The sequence below is a fragment of the Mauremys reevesii genome, linkage group 8, assembly GCF_016161935.1.
Source record: "Mauremys reevesii isolate NIE-2019 linkage group 8, ASM1616193v1, whole genome shotgun sequence".
In the NCBI taxonomy this organism is placed as follows: domain Eukaryota; kingdom Metazoa; phylum Chordata; order Testudines; family Geoemydidae; genus Mauremys; species Mauremys reevesii.
This window is the reverse complement of record NC_052630.1, coordinates 8198158-8220047: the sequence shown is the minus strand read 5'-3', so window position 1 is coordinate 8220047 and position 21890 is coordinate 8198158. Positions and strand designations below refer to the sequence as shown.

At 39.5% G+C, this 21890-nt stretch overlaps 1 protein-coding gene across 5 annotated transcripts in view; it reads left to right on the top strand.

Annotated features, from left to right (window-relative positions):
• Positions 1-21890, top strand: part of CNOT6 (CCR4-NOT transcription complex subunit 6) — a 51173-nt gene that overhangs the window by 19907 nt on the left and 9376 nt on the right. For 4 of the 5 annotated variants that reach the window (XM_039484268.1, XM_039484266.1, XM_039484265.1 and 1 more), the window contains 7 exons: positions 8605-8718; positions 11867-12053; positions 15312-15397; positions 16435-16539; positions 16636-16704; positions 19914-20071; positions 20565-20719. In XM_039484268.1, the coding sequence (XP_039340202.1) occupies positions 8607-8718; positions 11867-12053; positions 15312-15397; positions 16435-16539; positions 16636-16704; positions 19914-20071; positions 20565-20719 (872 nt within the window). In that variant the 5' untranslated portion in view covers positions 8605-8606. Of the gene's footprint in view, positions 1-158; positions 181-8604; positions 8719-11866; positions 12054-15311; positions 15398-16434; positions 16540-16635; positions 16705-19913; positions 20072-20564; positions 20720-21890 lie in introns of those variants that run through there. The other variant, XM_039484270.1, reaches the window with a different exon arrangement.

Below are 21890 nucleotides of genomic sequence, written 5' to 3'. Positions count from 1 at the left end.
CATCAAATGTCAGGCATGGAGAGGGGAGTTAAAAGTAGGAGACCTAGCCCCATTGCAGACAAGAGACTGCGGTAGCTTGCTGACTGGATAAGCCAGAATGGATGACCTGCTAGAATGGATGACCAGACCATGGGAGATTGGCAGAAGCTCAGACTGTTTGAAGAAAACCTTAAGTAGAAGGTGAGGTCCCTTGGATGACTCTGTTTTGAGTTGTGGTTCTTGAATTCCTTTGGAACTTAATGCCCTGGAAGGGATGGGAACAAAGTGTGACTTGGCCAGAGGGCCAAAGCACTGCTACTTTGGACCATATGGACACAGCCACATACCTGCAGAGATCCACAGCTGGGTGAGTTGTGCCCTGACAGGCCACAAGGGGGATGCCTTAGTTGCAACCTGTCACAAATGTAAACAACAAGCAGAAACTTCACAAAAACCTTTTAGGTCTTTATACCATCATAAAACAGCTCAAAAGCGGGGGGACCACACATTTTCCTTTTTGCAAGTCATCTTTAGAATCATAGAATATCAGGGTTGGAAGGGACCTCAGGAGGTCATCTAGTCCAACCCCCTGCTCAAAGCAGGACCAATCCCCAACTAAATCCCTAAATGGCCCTTCAGGGATTGAACTCAGAACCCTGGGTTTGTCAGGCCAATGCTCAAACCACTGAGCTTTAAGGGTGTGCTGTCTTTAGCTTCTATTGTTACATATGTTGAGTTTCTAAAAGTGAGTTCAGTCAGCCAAGCTTCTTTCTACTTACTTTCTGTTAGACATCTTTTCAGTAAAAGTAATGAATATTGGCAAATCTTCACCTTCGAAGCAGGTCGATAGCCTTTTTATTCAAAATTACATCTTTTTTATACCTTAGACATGCTTTACAACCTATTACAATACCATTGAAATGTTCCACTGACTACATAGTAGCATGTCAGCAGAATATTCTAGCTCAGTGTAATCTCTATTGAATATTTTTTTTCCAATGGAAATGTCTTTCATTTGCTTTAAAAAACCTTATCCCAATATAGGCAGCAAAACATGGGATGTTTGCATTAAAACTAAAAGGGAATATTGTCACCCTTTTTTTTTTTTTTTTTTTTTTTTTTTTTACTCAAATCAGACTTGTAAAATGGTTAAGCTCGTATGGAAAGTCATTCAGACATATTGCCCAATTTTTTAAAAAAGCTATAAAATAAAACCACACTACTGATTTAGAAATTTTTAAATAGCCATTTTTATTAAGACCCATAAACTCTTACTAGATCTGCTGCTGCTAATTAAAATACTATTTCTGGTGCTGTGCTGACATTAGAGATGCTGGTAAACAAAAGCTATGGCAAGTTTAACTTATGACTGTGTTTCTAACACTCTCAGAACAAAGGAGGAAATCAATTCTTGGCAAATGGAATATTACAAAATTGGGTTTGGAAACAAGTTGTTTTCAGACTTCTAAGAGAATGTTACAATTAAAAGTATGAAAGAGCCCTAGGTGGCAGATGGGATTGGTAACAAGATATCCAGGCTCTGTTTCTATGCTGCACTTGCAGAAGGAGCTGCTCAAAAAGAAGGGGGCAAAGAAGGATTTCTGCCATCTTTGCATCGTCCAAGATTCTGGACTGCTTCAGATGCTGAAATGGCCCCCCAGGCATAAGTTCCAGCAACTTTGAGCGGCTCTAATTCACAGCAGCCCATGGTGAGCTGCCTGTGGGCTGTGGTACAGCCTAGAGTTCCCATAATACAGTGTACTATTGGCCGAACCCAATCTGACATTTTTCCTGTGCTGGTGTTGAGAGATGGGCTGCTTATGATAGCCGTATGCTTTGACTGCACAGGGAGAATTCTCCCTGGCTCCTTACTATGTACTAATGGCCCTTGTAGACTGCTGGATATAGGGCTGAAACGGGGGACAGAATCTTTCCTGTAGTTTCCCTTCCCTAAATCACTGGCTTCAATCTGGCATAATTTAGTTGTAAGTTAAAGCTGCCATGTAAGCTTTTTGTAGCTCGTATGAAATGAGTTTCTGGTCTCTTATTCTAGCACTTCATGGCTAGCCATTCACACTACAAACACAGTCTCTCAATAATTATTTGTTACACCCTTTTTGACTATCTTAACAGAAACAATTGAATGGATATGGGGAGTGTCAACCCTGTAGGAAAGGGTTTGAGACGTTGCTGGGCAGCAGAGTCTGTAGTACAACTGTTCTGTGAATGGAATACATTAGGAATTTCAATCTCCAGTATAGTCTAGCACCTTCCACAAACATTAGTGGCTTAAATTTCAGAGGTGTTAAGAACCTGAGATTCTGAATTGACTTCAGTAAGAATTGCTATAGCAGGGGTAGGCAACCTATGGCACGTGTGGCAAAGGCAGCACGCAAGCTGATTTTCAGTGGCACTCACACACCCAGTCCTGGCCACCGGTCCAGGGGACTCTGCATTTTAATTTAATTTTAAATGAAGTTTCTTAAACATTTTAAAAACCTTATTTACTTTACATGCAACAATAGTTTAGTTATATCTTATAGAAAGAGACCGTCTAAAAACGTTAAAATGTATTACTGGCACACAAAACCTTAAATCAGAGTGAATAAATGAAGACTCGGCACACCACTTCAGAAAGGTTACCGACCCCTGTGCTAGAGTGTGAGCACTTTTGAAAAATCATGCCATAGATACTGTCCAAGTAAATTAAACATTATATTATAGGAGGTTCAGGTAGTAATGCCTATAGTTAGTTGCCTGACACTTATCTTTATAAGACCGTCTTTTCAGTTGCTTAAAGTTTTGTTAAACTTTAACCATTCAGGCAGAAATGTTAAATGCCAGGTGTCTGCATTTAAAAAAAGAAAAACTTAAGTATCAGCTGGTGCGGGGCCGCCCAACTGGCTGGCTGTAGAGATGCTCCTGCAGTGGCCGGTGTGGCTGTCCCTAGGTCTGCCTGAGCAGCTGGCTCCAGGGCCAGCTGCCTGGGCCACCTTGGGGTTAGCCACACTGTCAGTGGCAGAAGTCGTGGAGGTCTCACCATTACAAACACTGAGACCTAACCATGATCCTATTTGCCGCCATACTGTGAACCATCCTGGAGCTGTACGAGTTGAGCAAGAATTTCCCTGCAATTGCTCCTCCTGGCAGCCAGGAGGAGCTGTGGCATTGGACATCATAGCTGAAAGCAGACTTTCTTCTGTACCTGCAATGTTCGTCCCGTTGGTGCCCAGGCAGCAAAGAGAAGTCAGCTTCTCTGGAATGGAAAGGAGCGAGAGAGTGGGTAGGGAAAGTTGCACAATCCAGAAGGGATAGGACCTGGGTTGTAGGGAACTGGATAGGAGCAGAAGGTGGGGAGACAGGAGCTGGGGGTTGGATAGGTGCAGTGGGAGATGGTATCCTTGTGTTCCAAGCCTGTCCCCAGTAGAGCATGGTCTCCTCCTGAACCCAGAAGTCTTGTCTCTAATCTTGTTCTATCAGGAAATATTTGTAAAACCCACTGGCAAAATGTGTCTCATTCTCTTCTAGTGGCTGGTCCTCAGAACATAACAGCCTGCTACTGGTACCAGATAGTCCAATAGTTAGTGCACATGATGGAGCATGCTTTGGGGATGAATCAAGGTTTTGTAGTGAATGATGCTGTTTTCTGTAGTACCCCTGCCTCATTTGTTTACAGAAATTGGAAGATACATAGTGAATGAGGCAGGAATACAGATAAAGGATGGGCTCATGATTAAGGAAGATAAGTGCCTTTCTGGAGAACTGGATTCTATTCCTGTCTCTGCCGTGGAGTTCCTATGTGATGTTGGGCAAGTCACTTAAAGCTGACTTTTCATAGATGGCCACTAAATGTCTGATCTTCATTTTCTGAATGCCCCCAGTATGGTACAGCTGGTACCAAATATCACCCAGTTACACCAAGGTGGTGTGAATATAACTGCACTCCAATCCTTTTGAATTGCATCCCTGTGATATCCAGCCCCCTGACACTGGCTACTCAGAAATTTCAGAGCCTCTGCATCCAAAGATGCAGTGTACTGTACCCAGTTTTACCTTAAACCACACAGCGATTGTGAGCACGTAAATAAATCTACTCTTGTTTTAGTATAAGAGCGAATAAAGATTTAACTAGAAGTGAAAGAAAATGAATGGAAATAAAAGCTTTAAATACAAAATCATAGGATGCAAACCTGGGTTTACACTTATCAATAGTTACCTTTCCTATATAATAAAGTAGGTTTCCCCAAAAAAGTTTACTCTTTTGCAGAGCTAGCTGGTTTCACAAGAACCAAGACCCAGATGTTCATAAAAGCACCCAGTTTCCCCATGACGTTTCCTTAGTGACAAGATCCAGAGTGCTTCTCTTCCTTCTGTGTTATACTGCAAATAGCCTTTTGTTTCTACTCACAGCCAGGGTTAAGTTCCATCTGTAATGTTCCCTTTTCACCTCCAAGATGTTTCAGTTGTTTGGTTGTGCCTCTGATGGTTTTCCATGGATAGTTTTGGGAGGGAGCAATGCTAGTCAATTGAGCCTTGCATTACCTGACCTGCTGATTAGGGAGGACTAACAACTCCCTCCTGCTTGAGTAGGCCATTGCTGTGGCACATCACCTCCTGGTGATTAATTTCTAATCCAAGTCCATAAAGCGTACTTTGAATATAAAAACAGTATTCCTTAAATATTACCCATACATGCATATCACCAGGATTGAGTCTTGGCAAGTTATGAGCTTCCTGTAGATAACTCACATAATATCCCTTTATGAATAAATACCTTCCAAGATATATGTTCGGTGTAATGAGTTTGTTGGGTTTGAGGTGAGAGTTGTTTACAAAGAAGAGGGGACCCTCTGCCAACGGGGTGTCTCTGTTAAATAGGAGAACCATTGCAAATTATCAAGTGAAACAAAAGGCAAAGAATGCATCATAGAGCCGTTTGTCAATGTATTTTGATAATTGTAAATTAGTTTTACTGAGATTCTTAAAGTACTAGTAACTGTACTGTGGTGTATATTTTGTAAAAATTACTGTAAATAAGATCTCACTACAGTGAGCCCTATTAAATCTTTTTTAGTCCTAATAAGTAAGACTAAGATTTTGTCCCGGATATTTTTAGCAAAAGCCCTGGACAGGTCACAGCTTCCATTAATTTTTCTTTTTGCCATGACCTATCCATGGCTTTTACTAAAAATATCCGGGACAAAATGGGGATCTGCAAGTCCCCCACCGTCTGAAGTGGGGCAGCTGCGGGGTACCCCTGCCGCCTGCAGCTCTTGGGGGTCCCCCCCACTACCTGTGGGGGCTGGGAGCTGTGGGGTGCCCCCACCATCACCAGCTACAGGGGCTCCCACCGCCCTTGGCGGCCGGGAACTCAGGGGTTCCCCCGTTACCCGTGGAAGCCGGGAGCTCTGGGGGCAGCAAGAGCTGGTGAGGGTACACCACAGCTCCCTGCCCCCATGGGTAGCGAGGGACCCTGCAGTTCCCAACCATCGCAGGCTGAAGCCAGGGAGCCATGTAATTTCCACTGACCTCCATGACAAAATCGTAGCCTTACTTATAATTATCTGTTTCTCGAGCCTTTTAAGTTGATGAGTGGAAATTTACTGATAAGCACAGTAAGCAGAATGTAGGCCCTTGCTAGTTAAGGTGTAGTTGTTGTTGCATTCTATTGGGATTGACTGCTCTTTTTTAGTTGTCTTCCTCCCCACTAATCTTTAAGAAATAATAAAATGAGTAGAAAAAAAGGTTGAAGAGAGCCCCCATCTGCTGCTGCCTCTCCAGTACATTTTGGAGGTTAAAAAACAAAAAACAAAAAAAAAACTGATCTCTTTATATGCTGAAAGTTTTACCAGGATTTGGGGGACTTATTTTGTTTGCTGAGTTAAGGAAAATAAAAGTAGGTTGAAGAATCATTGTCTAGTAAAGATAAGTAGAATGAAGTAAAGGGCTGTTCATTTATGTTGTGGCATATTTTCAACCTCTTCATTGGCAACAAATATAGTTGGGGAGGGGGCTTCTTAGACACCATCCTATCAGATCCCCTTAATATGTGGCTCCCTTGAAAGGGCATGGATGCATCCACCCTTCATTGCTTTTCAGTGACTATTTTAAAACTAAAGGGGAGGTGACTCTAAAGGGGGTCCTAAACTACTTAAAAACCCTCTCTGGGGAGTTTTCACAGCTGTTTCCCCTGCCGAGTCTCTGCAATGCATTAAGAGTATTCTGCATTATGGAGACTATACTTGGCACAGCTACATTGTCATAGCAAACCTGTAGTTTAGGTGTAGCCTACGGTGATGGAAAGGGTTTTTCTGTTTGTGTAGGAACACCACTTGCCTGAGCAATTGTAGCTGCATTAACAGAAGTATTTTTTCATTGACATATCTGAGTCTGCACTAGAGGTTAGGTTAAATCTAAATCTTCCCATAACTCTTATTTTTAAAGCACTCTGTTGTTCCAGTTTTGTGTGGGCCTTCCTGTACGTATAGTTTAGATGGTGGGCTTCTTGATGCAGAAATTTCTGTATTTTTGTATTGTAAAAGAGCAGAGAGTACTATTGGCACTTGACAAATAGTTAATAATGATATTGCATGGGATGGCTTTGTGCACATTGAAAGAAGTGGTACATAAATTCTCTGGTAAACTACTTGACCTGATTTATGCAGTGTGCTATGGAAAATTTTGCAGCACCTTAGAACTTCTGCATAATCTTCAAGTAACTTCAGAAAGTGTCTTTTAAATTGAAATCAGTTCTGTATTCTTGTAGCTTGTTTTGGTAATAAAATAAGCTAGGATTGTTTTGAATTTATGCTAACAAAAAATGGTAATGTGCACCTTTCTGGGGATGGGAGTTGGGGTGAAGCTAGATAAGCCTTGGACAGTGGTTCTCAATTTATTTACCATTGTGGGCTGCATCCAGTGCTACCTGTATGGCCCTGAGGATGTCACATGGGCCACAGCTCTGTGCTGATTGGGCTACAGGTTGAGAACCACTGAACTAGGATGTAGTGTGGGATTCTGAAACCAAAGAGGATGTGCTTCTCTTTCCTTCCTCCTTGGGAAAGTGGCAGTGAAGGGGGCACTAGCAGTTTAACATTTTTTTTTAAGGAGTGTTCCTTGACACAGCAATTCTTGCCAGCAAACAGCTGATCTACAGTTTCCCGTCCCTAAATGCATACCAATGGATGTCATAAAAATGGATAAGCACCTTAGTCATGTTTGTGTTAAAATTAATAAGCAGTGAAATAGTAAAGTGTTGGTTTATTTATTTCTTTTATTTTTTAATTTCCATTGAAAAATTTCAGTGTTAACACCTGGTCAGATGGATGGAAAAACCCCTGCATCACGTTTAATTATCTTTTCATATTCAGGCAGGCAATATGTAGTGGTTCAGATTTGAAAAGATACTTTTGCAACATAAATGAATTAAACAGAAAAAAGGTTAACCATTCTCTGGCATGGTGGATATTGTGGTCATTCGTGAATTGTAGAAAAAACGGGGTTCTGGTAACTTGTGTATTAATGTTTCTCTTTCCATTTCATTTAATAGTTACTGTGAGAAACTATTGTTGCTAAAAATTCTTGAAAATACAGTATGAATAAGTGCAGACATCTTCATTATTCTAAGCAGTATCAGCCAGTTCAGAAAATTGCATAACATAACGCTGTTTGAAATATAGGCCTGCTCTTTTCTTTGAACCACTTAATACTTTAACACTTAGTAAAGTAGACTGCTTATCAGTGGATTCAGGATTTTTAACATAATAAAAAATAACATGGAAGCAGGTAAAAGGCAGGGATGTTGGTGTCAGCACAGCTGTGTGTGCTGAGTAGTTGTTAAACCTGAGAGAACAAGATGACAACTTTTGAGTTGTCTTGTTTAAACATATTCCTATTGATACGAGCCAAAATACTGAAGAACTCTCTCTATTCCTGCATTTTGTAACAAGAGAATTTCACTGCATTCTAGCAAGACCCTGGCTCTAGCAGGCTTTGTGGGTTTGATGGGAGGGTTTGCATGTGGTGCAAGGATTCATGAACATTGGTTCATCTTTGTGAACCCATTCATCCTCAGGATGATGTCTTCCTAATTATTTTACCTTGTGCCTGCAGGTCATCTTAGGCCTGCTCTAAACATACAATTTTCACCAGTTTAACTAAATATAGTAATCCAGTTTTGTTAGCAAATTTAAGTTAAATCAGTATAGGAAAATCTTAAGCTGATTGCAGAGCATCCACACAAGGGGTTTGCACCAATTTTATTAAATCGACTTGCATACAATTGATGCAATTTTTGTGTGTAGACTGGGTGCAATTTTTATATGGAGGCTGGACCACCTTCTGCTATTGTTAGAAGTTGCAGTAGCATGTGTTCTTTTAGGCCGGACTGTCGTCTGCTTCTCTCCCTCCCCCCACCCATCCCCGGTCCCCCCAGGGAGGTTTGTGGCATGACAGAAGAAGAGTTGCCTCAAACTGAAGAATTGGATAGTACATGTAATTAACATGACATACTCTCTATATAAAAGTAGTTCTTTAAAGGCGGAATCTCTCTATCTAGAGTAAAGGTAATACATTTGTTAAATAGAATAATATAGCAAAGTGTTATTTTTCTGTTCATTTCAACAGGAATGCCCAAAGAAAAGTACGATCCACCTGATCCACGGAGGATGTACACAATTATGTCCTCAGAGGAAGCAGCCAATGGAAAGAAATCAAATTGGGCGGAGTTGGAAATAAGTGGTAAGAAATGGAGGAATAATGGTTATGTGGTGAAATGAGAATTTGATTTCAAATTTGAAAACTCATACTAGCCATCAGATAAACTTTTCTCCTGTAGATATTCCCTCACAAGTAAGCAGGGTTGGGCTACATAAGCTTGGTATTTGAATAGGAAACCTAAGGAATACCAAGGAGTTACAGGAAGTTGTGGTGTTTATTTGGTAGGATTCATTCTTCCCGCTAGTAAATTGATGCCCAACATGGTACTGGGAAATGCTGCGTGGCAGTAGATCTCCTCTACAAATAAGAGATAAAATGAAGGTTGTGACCATGTTGTGTCATTAAAGATTCCTGTGCACTTTACATGGGTCTTAAGAGTGTTTAAATCTGGTGCCTTGATCAAAATTTAGCAATTGCATTCTATCTGCCTGAATTTTAGGTTAGCTAAATTATGCTTTGTTTCCTCTCCTAAGCTGTTTTATGATAGTGCTGTTTGACAGGTCACAGCTGCTGCATTTGAATGGCTGATAAGGTATTCGTGTACATACTTAATATTTCCAGTTAAAGGAACTGATCCTGCATCTCTTACTTGAAGTCAGTTGGAGTACACATGAATGACCAGGTTTTTGAGGGCCTGATTCAGGAAAGCATTTTAGCATGTGATTAAGCGTTTTCCTGAGTAGGGATGCTCTCCTCAATTAGGGCCTGAGTAAGTGTTGTAGGGTCAGACTCTGCCACCAAAATGATAGTACCTTTTTACTGTAGATACTTTGGGATCTCTTGGAATGAAAGGTGCTATACAGATGTAAAATTATTATGCTGGAGCCAGTCATAACAGCATAGTTAATGTTGCTATAGAAGTTTTAAGTTAACGGGAGCTTTAAACCTTTGTTTTATGAAAAGTTACAAAAATGGCAAAACACAAAACAGAATGTAAACTTTGAGTTCTGTTTGAATTTTTCATGCTGGTTTGATACAGCAAATTCCAAAATTACCACCACCCCCCTTTTAAAAACATTTTCACTGGTTTGTGTTATCTTTTTCAGACCCTTTTGCAAGAAATAGAAAGCTCTAGGATCTGTGCTTTGGTCTACATGTTGCTCTGTATGTGCAGATTAATCCAATATCAGTTATTGTTTGTCTCTCAATTGGTCACTTTTTCTCCATAACTGAAAAGAAATGTGCTGAGATGTACTTGCCATCTTTAGCAGTAACAATATAACAGGTCCCATAAGCAAAATCTTCCTCATGTGTGACTATGATTACATTACAGTTTTTCCACTAGAGATCAGTCTACAGTACACTACAAATGTTTGTCGCCTAGAATAAACAATTTAGCAGTATCCAGACTAGTTTTTACAAAGATATTAACTCTAAGGGTTTAATTCAAGGTTTTATATAGATATAGATGCACATAAAATACACTTGGAGACAAGCCCTGTGTGTGTGTGACACTATCCCACCAGTCCCTTGTTGCCTGAGGGAAAATTCTGAGTTGATCAAGAGGAGACCATGAGTTGAAATCTCACCTGTACTGGCTGCGGTTTATATTCCATGCACTGTTCTATACTGTCACTTGAACTTACCTGGAAATCAGTATTGAAAGTTTAAAAAACACTGATTTTTTTTTTTTAATATGTATTTTCCTTTCAACTTGTATTTCTTTATGTACCTCCATGTAGCCAGGATTTTTATTCCTGGCAGGAAAAACGTTCAAATTAAACTGAATAACTCGATCCTTCTTTCCCTCCACTCACCCAGTGCCAGTGATGAAAATTCTGGACACACTTAAATAAAATAAAGAAATAAAAGTTAAAGGAGGGAGAAAGACCAATTTATCTCAGTGCAGCTTTTCGTAGGAGGAAGAGAGTTGGGAAAAAAAAAAGTAATCAGCAAATACATTTGGAGTATAATGACTTAATTGGAAAGAGTGTTTAACATTGGTGGCTCATAGATGACTAAATCAGCTATAAAAAGTCTGTTAAATGGTAGTGAGCCTATTTTGCCTCTGAGGAAATGATGTTCTGATTTTCCTTCAGTGCTCTTGATACAGCCTACATCAGGGTTAGCCAACCTGAGCCTGAGAAGGAGCCAGAATTTACCAATGTACATTACCAAAGAATCACAGTAATATGTCAGCAGCCCCGCCATCAGCTTCCGCACCTCCCGCCTGCTGGCAGCCCCACCAATCAGCGCCTTCCCCTCCCTCCCTGTGCCTCCTGCCCACTACAATCAGCTGTTTCACTGTGTACAGGAGGCTCGGGATGGGAAGGGGTGAAGAGAGAGGGCACGGCAGGCTCGGGGGAAGGGCAGGAGCCTTGGGGAAGGAGTGGAGAGGGGTCAAGACCTGGGGCAGAGCTGGGGGTTGATCAGTGAGCACCCCTGACACATTGAAAAGTTTGCACCTGTAGCTCCAGCCCCAGAGTCGGCACCTATGCAAGGAGCTGCATATTGACTTCTGAAGAGCCACATGCGGCTCCAGAGCCACAGGTTGGCCACCCCTGGTATAGATAGTCTTTCTGATTGAAGGGTGGGAAGTCAGCCTTGCATGAGAAATGTCTCTAATGATGTCCCTTATGATGCTTCAAGTTCCTGCCATATGGAGGTATAGATCTCTTGACTTTTTAAAGTGAATCAATGTTAATATCCTCCATTTACACAAAACTGGTGTGGTTCTTGAGCCCATGGCCATAGCCAGCACAGCTTTTAGTGACGTGCAGTTTGGGGACCCCGTTCTAAAGCTACCATTCTAGTTACAACAGGAATAACACTGTTGAACTCCGGAAGAAGCTGCTTGCTCTTATTTGTTGAACTAATGGCATGAAAGAGCCTTTTTATTTAAAATACTGAACGCATGATCAGTTCATAAATCTGTAAATTGCTTTATGTAGCACTTTCAGAGAGGAAGAGGATGTCCAAGGCTTAAAACATGGGCTCAAAAATGTCTAAAGAGCCCAGGCAAGAAAATTTAAAGGAACATTTATTTGTGCCATCAAAATGTCATGAAATTAGAGGGGAGAACCTTCTATGTAATCTTCCGTTTTTAACCATATTGCAGAAAACTCTAAACACTGTTCAAACAAGATGTCATAAAATACTCATTTAATGCTAAAACTAGATATTTAAAATGTCCAACGTTATTTTTATTTTACTCCTCTCTCTCTTACAGGGAAAGTAAGAAGCTTAAGTTCATCTTTATGGTCACTGACCCATTTGACAGCTTTGCATCTCAGTGACAATTCCTTATCCCGTATTCCTTCAGACATTGCCAAGCTTCACAATCTGGTATATCTGGACCTGTCCTCTAATAAAATCCGTAGTTTACCAGCAGAACTCGGAAACATGGTGTCACTCAGGTATGCAAATTCATCTGCGACCCCAGCAGACATCAATTTCATGTTTTGGCACAATTCTGTTCTGTAACTAACCAAAGCCATTATGAACAGTTTTTCCTAATGATTGGAGTTATAACTACAGCCCTAGCACTCTATATTTGCCCTGATCTCTAGTTGCCCCATGCAACAGTGTACAATGAGCTCCTACAGAACTGAGCATGGTGGCATGCACCTTGCATGACATTGCTAAATCAGGTTTACATACACACACACACACCCCTCCAAACACATCCCCAAATCCTTATGCGGGGTGCTGTTCTTGAAGAACTGTTGACACCCATAGAGTTGGTGAAGGAGTTGCCCCTTAATTCATGGCAAGAGAAAAGAATATTTTACAGCACCTAGCTGTCATTCAGTATCATCACCTACCCATCTTAAACTTACTGAAACTTTCTGAGATTCACCTTGTGAACTAATTAGTGTTCCTTTTTCTTTATAAAGCCTTTTTCCTTTTAAAATATTGATGCAAGTTATGTTCTTGTGCAAATGATGTTAGTATAGCACTGTGCAGAACAGTGCATGCAGATATTGTGCAAACTTTCCTAAAATTTTCCCAATTTACTCCAATCCTGATTCTACAAAATGCCAGCTATCCCTGTCTTGAGCCTCTTTTGAACAGAGAATATAAAATCTTGTTCTGGCTGTAAAATGTGCACTAACAAACTCGGATCAGAACACCAATCTAGTTTCCATTTGTGACAAACATAATATTTGAATCCTGGTCTATAGACACGAAGGGCATTAAAAGCATTAACCCACTGCACACACGCTGTCCTCAGTAATTGTCGCTGATCCATGATTTCTTTTCACTGAGGGTAAAGTGAAGAACAGTCCGTAAGTGCTTCCTATGTGGTAGCACTCTGCAGGTCTCAATCCCATAGTAGTTTTGTATTTCCTGCTGACTGCTACTGCACTCTCCTAGTAGTTTGTGGTATAATTTCCAGACTAATAGAGTAATTTCAGCTTTGAATGTCACCAGTATTATGGACCAGAGAAATAGTGTGAACTGACACTACCTAGAATCTTTTAGAGTCAATAAATAACTCCTTCAACCTCCATGTCTGGGAACTCTCTCTTTTTTTTATAAAGGGCTTAGCTTGTCTAAGATCCATTGTGTCTCCTTGTCACATGCAGACAAAATTTGTTCCAATGACTTTGGGAGACAGTGAAGCAGCTAATGGAGAATGATCAAGTTGACAGTCTTTGGAGAGAGCTAAAAAAAACTATCACAAATTTTTCTTCAACACAACTGGGGAAAGAATTCGGAGAGCCCAGATTCTTTTGATTTGTTTGGAAGGACTAGTATGACTTGCTATGATCCTCTTTGCTGCCTAAAGGGAGCTCATTGACTCCAAAGACCATTAACCAAAATGAGATTAAACTAGACAACTATCCTTATCATTTTTCTTTAACAATTTATGAAAACTGTACTTTATTTGTTAGTGGAACTGTAATCTATACCTAGAATGAACCCAGGTGAACCCAGGTGAGCACCTTGAACCAAAAGCTCACCTTAAAGAGTTCTGCAAAGTTTTATCTATGCTCTTTTTACATCTTGCAAGGAATGGCTAGGGATCTCTAGTCTGGCAGAATCATATGGGTAACACTTATGTAAGTCTTATGTAGTGATTGTGACTATATCTCAGATTTTAACATTATGCCTAAATTGGACCATTTTAGGGCTGGTCTACAATGAAAAAATATTGGCATAGCTATGTCTCTAAGGGGTGTGAAAAATCTACATCCCTGAGAAACACAGTTAAGCTGACCTGACCCCCAATGTAGACAGCGCTAGGCTGATGGAAGAAGTCTTTTGTTGACCTAACTCAGGGGTAGGCAACCTATGGCATGTGTGCCAAAGGTGGCAGGCAAGCTGATTTTCAGTGGCACTCACACTGCCCGGGGTCCTGGCCACAAGTCTGTGGGGCTCTGCATTTTAATATAATTTTAAATGAAGCTTTTTAAACATTTAAAAAACTTTATTTACTTTTACATACAACAATAGTTTAATTATATATTATAGACTTACAGAAAGAGACCTTCTAAAATGTATTATTGGCATGTGAAACCTTAAATTAAAGTGAATAAATGAAGATTCGGCACACTACTTTTGAAAGGTTGACGACCCCTGACCTAACTACTGCCTCTCAGGGAGGTGTATTATCCACAGCAATGGGAGGACCCCTCTCATTGCTATAGTAAGTGTTTACACTGAGGCACTGCAGAACTAAACTATAGCATTTTAAGTGTAGATATAGCCTGAGAGTAAGCAAAAGACATGTTATCAAGTTCAATTTCTCTTCCCCTGTTGGCTGGACTGTTGGGACCTGCCAACTTCTGTTTCTCCCAAGTAAAAATATCTCAACAGTAACACTGTAAAAATAAACAATAAAATATTACTTTTTATAGGCCAGAAGCACAGTTAATTTAATTGTGGCACCTTAGAGACTAACAAATTTATTTGAGCATAAGCTTTCGTGGGCTACAGCCACTGCATGCATCCGATGAAGTGGGCTGTAGCCCACGAAAGCTTATGCTCAAATAAATGTGCTAGTCTCTAAGGCGCCACAAGTACTCCTGTTCTTTTTGCGGATACAGACTAACACTGCTACTCTGAAACCAGTTAATTTAATTTTTGTGTGCCTGATAGCCTTCACACAATATATCAACAGATATTTGACTTCTGTTGACAAAGCAGTGAAATTATTTTGACAAACAAAAGTTAATTGGAAAATTATAGTTTGCTGTGATGTGTTAAATGAGAGAAAGAGAGTTAACAGCATGGTAATATAATAGCAATAATAGTACTGGAACCATTTTTTGTTCTTGGTTTTATTTTAATGGCTATAATCTTATTTTCTTAATTGTCCTTTAAACTTAACTCAGCCATTTGTGGTCCAGCTTGTCAGAACTGTAATTGCTTCATTTCTTGTAATTTCTTAATATTTTAATTATTAACTTTTACAAAAGCTTATGACCATATAGGTGGACTCTCCACCCCCACTAACTTCCGCTCTGTACTTCAGACTTAATGAGGTTTTGTTAGTGTGTACAGCAAGATGTCCCTAATCCTTGCTGACTGTTTAGTTTTCCAATTTTTTCAAGTAGTGGTGTGATAGTACAGTTTCTTTCTTATAGTGAAACTGTTTCAGCAATAAGCAGTTGATCACAAATACTGTGTTACTTCCCACTTCATATTATTCTGATTTTTGCCTACAGGGAACTCCATTTAAATAACAACCTGTTACGGGTTCTACCATTTGAGCTGGGGAAACTATTTCAGTTACAGACATTAGGTCTGAAAGGTATGACTTTTTTACCTACATTTTATGTTTTGATCTCATTCTTGAGCCACAGCTGTTTTAAGCTACACATTTTATAAAATGTTACCAAATGGCAGCTGTTGGTTTTGGAATTTATTCTTCTCTTTTATAAATATATTGAGATTTAATGAATCTGGCCCAAAAAAGAATGAAAAGTCAAGTTCATTTTCTGGTTGCCTATATGGAAGTTAGATATAGCTTTTGATTAAATCTGGCTTACTTGAACTTACACTGCAGTTATGGAACTCTTTCTCCCCCAGAAGGAGGCTCAACTGAATAACTTTTTTTAGGATTTTGTACTGCTGGTGATCACCATAGTATCTGACTGCAAATAGCAATTTAAAATTGATTTTCAAAATTTTGGAGCCAATACTGTAAGAGTTTGGCATGTAGATCTACTGGCTTCAGTGGGAGTTGTGTGAATGAAAGGCTTGCAAGTTCAGGCTCTTTCTATTGAGTATGATGCCTATAAACTGCATTAAATCTCAAAAGTCTAATATTTCTTATGATTGGACAATTATATTGTGCCCTATTTGTGTGAACTTTTACTGTCTGACTCTGTAGAGTAGCCCCCTTAATTAATCGGGTCAGATTCTTTGCGATCTGGCACAAAGATACCATATTCTAGTGGTAGATGTCCAACAGGGAATGCTTTTGGCCTAGGGGAGACCACTCTCTTATGAAATAAAACTGGCGGAGATTGCTCCTACATCAGACATACTCCCCACCACCGTTATAAGTGTGTTTGGAGAGGGGCAGGATGTGACAGAGCAAAACTTCACTATGACAGTCCTCCACTAGTACAGAGTCTATTAGATCCAGTAATGAAAGTTAGAGCTGCCCTTCTAGAACTCAGATACAGAAGAGAATGCAAGTGTTTGCAGGAATGGAAAATTGAAATACTTTTTTAAAAGGGAAACAGTTCTCACTATTCTGCCGTCATATATCCAAGACTTTAAACACGAACGCACACACGACATTTTTCTGGTTTAATTTTACTTTTGTAAACATGTTTGCAGGAAATCCACTTACACAGGATATACTGAACCTCTACCTGGAACCGGATGGAACACGAAGGCTCCTGAATTATTTGCTTGATAATTTGGCAGGTACTGCAAAAAGAAGTAAGTGATCATTCCTAAAATATTTATTTATGCCATTTAAAATAAATATGATTACTTCACTTTGTGTGTATTGTTTTTTTGTTAATGTTCTAATAGTTTCAACAGAACAACCACCTCCAAGATCTTGGATTATGTTGCAAGAACCAGACCGAACAAGACCAACAGGTAGCATTGCAATGACTCTTTATAGATTTCTCCCTCCCCTCCATCTAAAATCACTTCACCATTACCGTCTGCTGAAATATTTCTTTTTGATACTTAAACTAAAACATCTCATATTCACTGATGGTAGCCAGCATAGGCATTCCTACATCAAACAGCACATTTGTCTGCGGAATTCGCTACTTTTTTCTTAAAGGTAATGCCTTTATCTTTAATTGGACTACTCACCACTAGAGTTAAACTAGTTATTCAAGTATTTTAAAAGTAGCTGATCAATTGTAAAATATTAATTGAATGATTGTTGAAGAATCCAGGAACAGCAGAAAAATTCCCCCTGACTTTCAACAAATGTAGAATAAAAAAAAATTCCTGGGCAATCAGAGAATATTTATATTTAAAACTTGTAGCCCCAAGGAGAATCTGAGAAATTGCTCTTTACTGTGTGTTCCATTCTATGCATCCGAAGAAGTGAGCTTTAGCTCACGAAAGCTCATGCTGAAATAAATTTGTTAGTCTCTAAGGTGCCACAAGTACTCCTGTTTTTTTTGCGGATACAGACTAACACGGCTGCTACTCTGAAACCTGCTCTTTACTAGTTACTGTTAAAGAAACATTAGGTTTTTATTGTATAATACTGAGGCTGCTTGTTACTGAAGTTGGGAACTGTGCCAGTTTATTTGGTATATTTAATCTTTAGTTCCAAACGTTACAAGTCTAACTCGTTGTTCAGCTAATCAGTAGAGAGATTTTAAATAACTTGAAAGAAACTACAGGGGTTAGTCACTGAAATTTTAAAATGGATCATGCATTTTATTCCCCCTTTTCTGATCTATAGTGGTTGTCATAATATGCTGCCTAGAACCTGGCATATATCAAAATGCTATTGTTGTAAAAGTCTTTTGATTCCTTACTTTTTTTCCCTCCAGTCTTAATTTTGTTATGATCACTCTAACATTAGTCATGTTACTGGTGTGGATATTCTGCTGGCCTTACTAAAAGTAACACATTATTTTTGTCAGTGTCCTGCTCACTCATAAGATACTGGTCAGTCTTCCAAGCCACCTTCCTTGGTTAAGGGGGAAGCCCCCAGGAGGCACTTTTCTAGGGAGGAAGAACCAGGCGAGAATGCAGGAATAAGCGTGTCTTTATGAACACGCCCTCCTGGCCGGGAACCCCTTTGCCTCACATCTCCATACTGCCCAATTCTATGCCCTGTCTCATTTGAGGACATGGTAGTGGGTAGGTATGTAGCATGGGAAATCCTCATTGTTTGGTGGGTGATCAGTCCTTCTGGATGGAGGGAGTTGAGAACTTAAGAATCTCTTACTTTGAGGAGTAAGGAAGGGAGTAGGGGGCTGATGGGAATGAATACAGATGGAAGCTCCTATCTCCCCACTGCGGAATTGGGTGCAATGATAGGGTTACACAGGTTAAACTAAAGATCTATTGGAAAGCATTGTGCTTAAAACAAGCGTTGTGTTCAAACAAGAATTTCACATTTTTAGTGTATAAATACAGCTTTGTAAGCATTTCAAAAGGGAAAAAGTGTCTTTCTGCCTCCCCCGTTCCTTCCTGCTTGCTTCTAGGTCCTTTCTGTCTTTGCCTGGAGAACATTGTCAAGATATTTGAATATATCAGAGGGATAAATACCAGGGAGGGAGAGGAATTATTTAAGCTCAGTACCAATGTGGACGCATGAACAAATGGATATAAACTGGCTATCAGGAAATTTAGACTTGAAATTAGATGATAGTTTCTAACCATCAGAGGAGTAAAATTCTGGAACAGCCTTCCAAGGGGAGTATTGGGTCAAAAGAGACATATCTGGCTTCAAGACTAAGCTTGATAAGTTTATGGAGGGGATGGTATGATGGGATAGCCTAATTTTGGCAATTAATTGGTCTTTGACTATTAGTGGTAAATATGCCCAATGGCTTGTGATGGGATGTTAGATGGGGTGGGATCTGAGTTACTACAAAGAATTCTTTCCTGGGTGTCTGGCTGATGAGTATTGCCCACATGCTCAGGGTTTAGCTGATCGACATATTTGGGGTCGGGAAGGAATTTTTCTCCAGGGCAGATTGGCAGAAGCCGTTGCGGGGGTTTCGCCTTCCTCTGCAGTGTGGGGCACGGGTCACTTGTTGGAAGATTCTCTGCACCTTGAAGTATTTAAACCATGATTTGAGGACTTCAATGGCTCAGACACAGGTTTGATACAGGAGTTGGGTGGGTGAGAGTCTGTGGCCTGCGTTGTGCAGGAGGTCAGACTAGATGATCATTAATGGTCCCTTCTGACCTTAAAGTCTATGATTCTATGACATGAATAATGAGATTATCACAGCATCTTCAGCGCATTCAGACAGTAGAGCTGCAGCTAAGGTTATGACTTCTTTGTTCAGGTCCTTCTAAGGTCTTGATAAGACTCTCCAGCAAAGAGCCAAGTGAGAGCATGATATGTTTTTTTGTTTTTGCTTTTATTTAAGCCTTTTTGTTTTGTTTTTCTTAGAATAGTTATTCAGAGACTCTCCCTATATAATATAGAAGCTGTAGTTGGCAAAAGAAATCTCATTTTTTGCTTTGCATTTTACCTTTTAGAATTAAGCCCTTTCCCTTTATTTTTTAAATATTAGTTCAAACCTGGGCCACCCAATTGCATGATTGTAAGCTCAATCTTACTGAGTGTTCTTTGAGATCCTGTTCCTACAACAGGCTTTGCACAGGCTCAGGGTCCACCATTCAGTGCCAGTTACAGGATTGGGGCCTACATCAGAATTTAAGTGTATTACAATACATCCCAATCGGATTTGGGGTCCCCTTTTACTTATTAACATGCAAGGATAGTGTAACAGTCAAAAAGATCAACATCTACTGTTAAAGTTTTTAAGCAATCATGTTAAGAAACAAAGCTATAATGGGCTTAATTCTCAGTGTAAACTGCCTTTGTCTGCTATTCACCATTTCCATCAGCAACATATGGAGGTTTTTTTAGTAACCTGTTAACAATGAATACTGTATGCCCAGACAAAAGGAGTGGCTGGTTATTTTAGAGAGAACATGTGATGCATTTTTCTGCAGGGTCAGCTGTTAAACTATGTATTTGAGTTAAAGCACTTGAAGCATAAAATTGTTAAAATTACCGAAGGGTAGAAATGAAGAATGTAATTGTGCTTTTTAGTAAAATATATCAGTAATTTAAATTTATTGTTCTGCAGCCTTGTTTTCTGTCATGTGTTACAACGTACTTTGTGATAAATATGCCACCCGGCAGTTATATGGCTATTGTCCATCGTGGGCACTGAACTGGGAGTACAGAAAAAAAGCCATTATGCAGGAAATCTTGAACTGCAATGCTGACATCATAAGTCTCCAGGTAAATGATAAATTTATTTTTCCTTTTGTGTTCACTTGTATTGATTCTTGTACATTACATTCATTAAAGTAAACTTTCCTTTAAAGCAATATGTTGTAATTTAGAACTCTTATTCATTGCTTGACATCAAAAGAATGCTTTTCCAACCTACACAGTTGGAACACTAACCAGCAGCTGCTGATCAGAGAAACGTGTTGAAGTGTGTGTATATATAGCCTGACGCATGTTCAGATAAATGGCATGAGATAATCATATCTCTGGGGATTACAGAAATTTATTTATATCTTCTGCCTTAAAATAGCAGTATGGCTGTCTTATGCTTACATTCCTTGATTTATCTTTTTTTTTTTTTTTTTTTTTGAGTTTCCTAAAGCCAGTTTGGAAGTGACTTATACTTTCTTCTAAAAGAGGCTAAATAATATAGACATAATACCAGTCTTCTGTACTCTGGTGGTGCTAAACAAATACAGTGTGCTGTCTTGTAACTTTACAGGAGGTTGAAACTGAACAGTACTACAGTTTTTTCCTGACAGAACTGAAGGAGCGTGGCTATAATGGGTTCTTCAGTCCAAAATCTAGAGCTAGGACAATGTCAGAACAGGAAAGAAAACATGTTGATGGTTGTGCAATATTTTTCAAGACAGAAAAGTAAGTGTGTTTCATAAAACCTTCTGTTGTGCCGGTTCCCTTTCACACAATTCTTCTGGGTCAAATTTAGGCCCCAAGTTGCTGTGACGAAGAAGTGTGTCTTGGTGTGGAACTTCTATTCTAACATTGTTGGGGATAAGGGGAGAAGTTCACACTCCTTGGGACCTCTTTGGCCAGAGCTAAACCCTTTTTTGGCATATCTCCATATTTTGTACAAAGTATTCCTACCTCTAGAAGGAAAACTCTGCACAAGAGGCACCTTGTTGGGCTAATTCTCTTTTAATCTTTTATGCTTTGTTATATGAAAGTGAAAAAACGCTAACAAATAAAATGAAATATAAAGGCAAGTACAATAAAAGTGTCATGAAATATTTTGTATTTATTCACTGCTGATGATGTAAAAAAGCTCAGGGAAAAAAAACCCCAAAGCATAGGAAAAAAGAAACAAACAACAGGAAACATGGGGAATGTGACCTGTAGAACACGCACTTCGGGCACAAGAAATTCCCATCATAAAACAGTGACACCTGTCTGACTCTTCACCTGCTTTTGCAATGCTAATCTGAGAGATCTTCATGCTGAAAGTAAAATTTGCTCCTCTGCAGAGGCCTCCAATCAAGATCCACTAGAAAATTGGTTTGAATTGGTTGGAAGCGGCATATCACTCTGAATTGGGGAGACCTTCGCAATGAAAACTAAAGCAAGAATTTCACCCCTGATCTTTTTCAAATCCAAATGCACTCAGTCTGAGACAATAGGAAAAGACTACAATCTTTAATTTATTTCTTGAGTGAAATTGGACTGAGTCATTTAGCTTTTTATGAACAGTGAGACACCTATCCTTGTTACCCAAACCGTTCCTAAAATATAAGCCTAAACTTTAAAAAATGACTGGTGATTTTTGGTTACCCAAATTGAGAGACCTTAAAGGGAGTTGATTTTCAAAAGTGGGAGAACTCAGGACTTTCTGAAAATCAGGAGCTATTTTAAGGTGTCTAAAGTCAGGTACCAAAAAAACGGAGGCATCCCAAAAACATTTAATCACTTGTGAAAATATAAGGAATATATAGACAGTTAAATTTTCCATCTCTGAAACAGTGATTGCCCTAGTTATCTAAGTCCTTAAGAATTTTTCTGTGTTCTGCTGTATCCACAAAACAATGCAGATGTC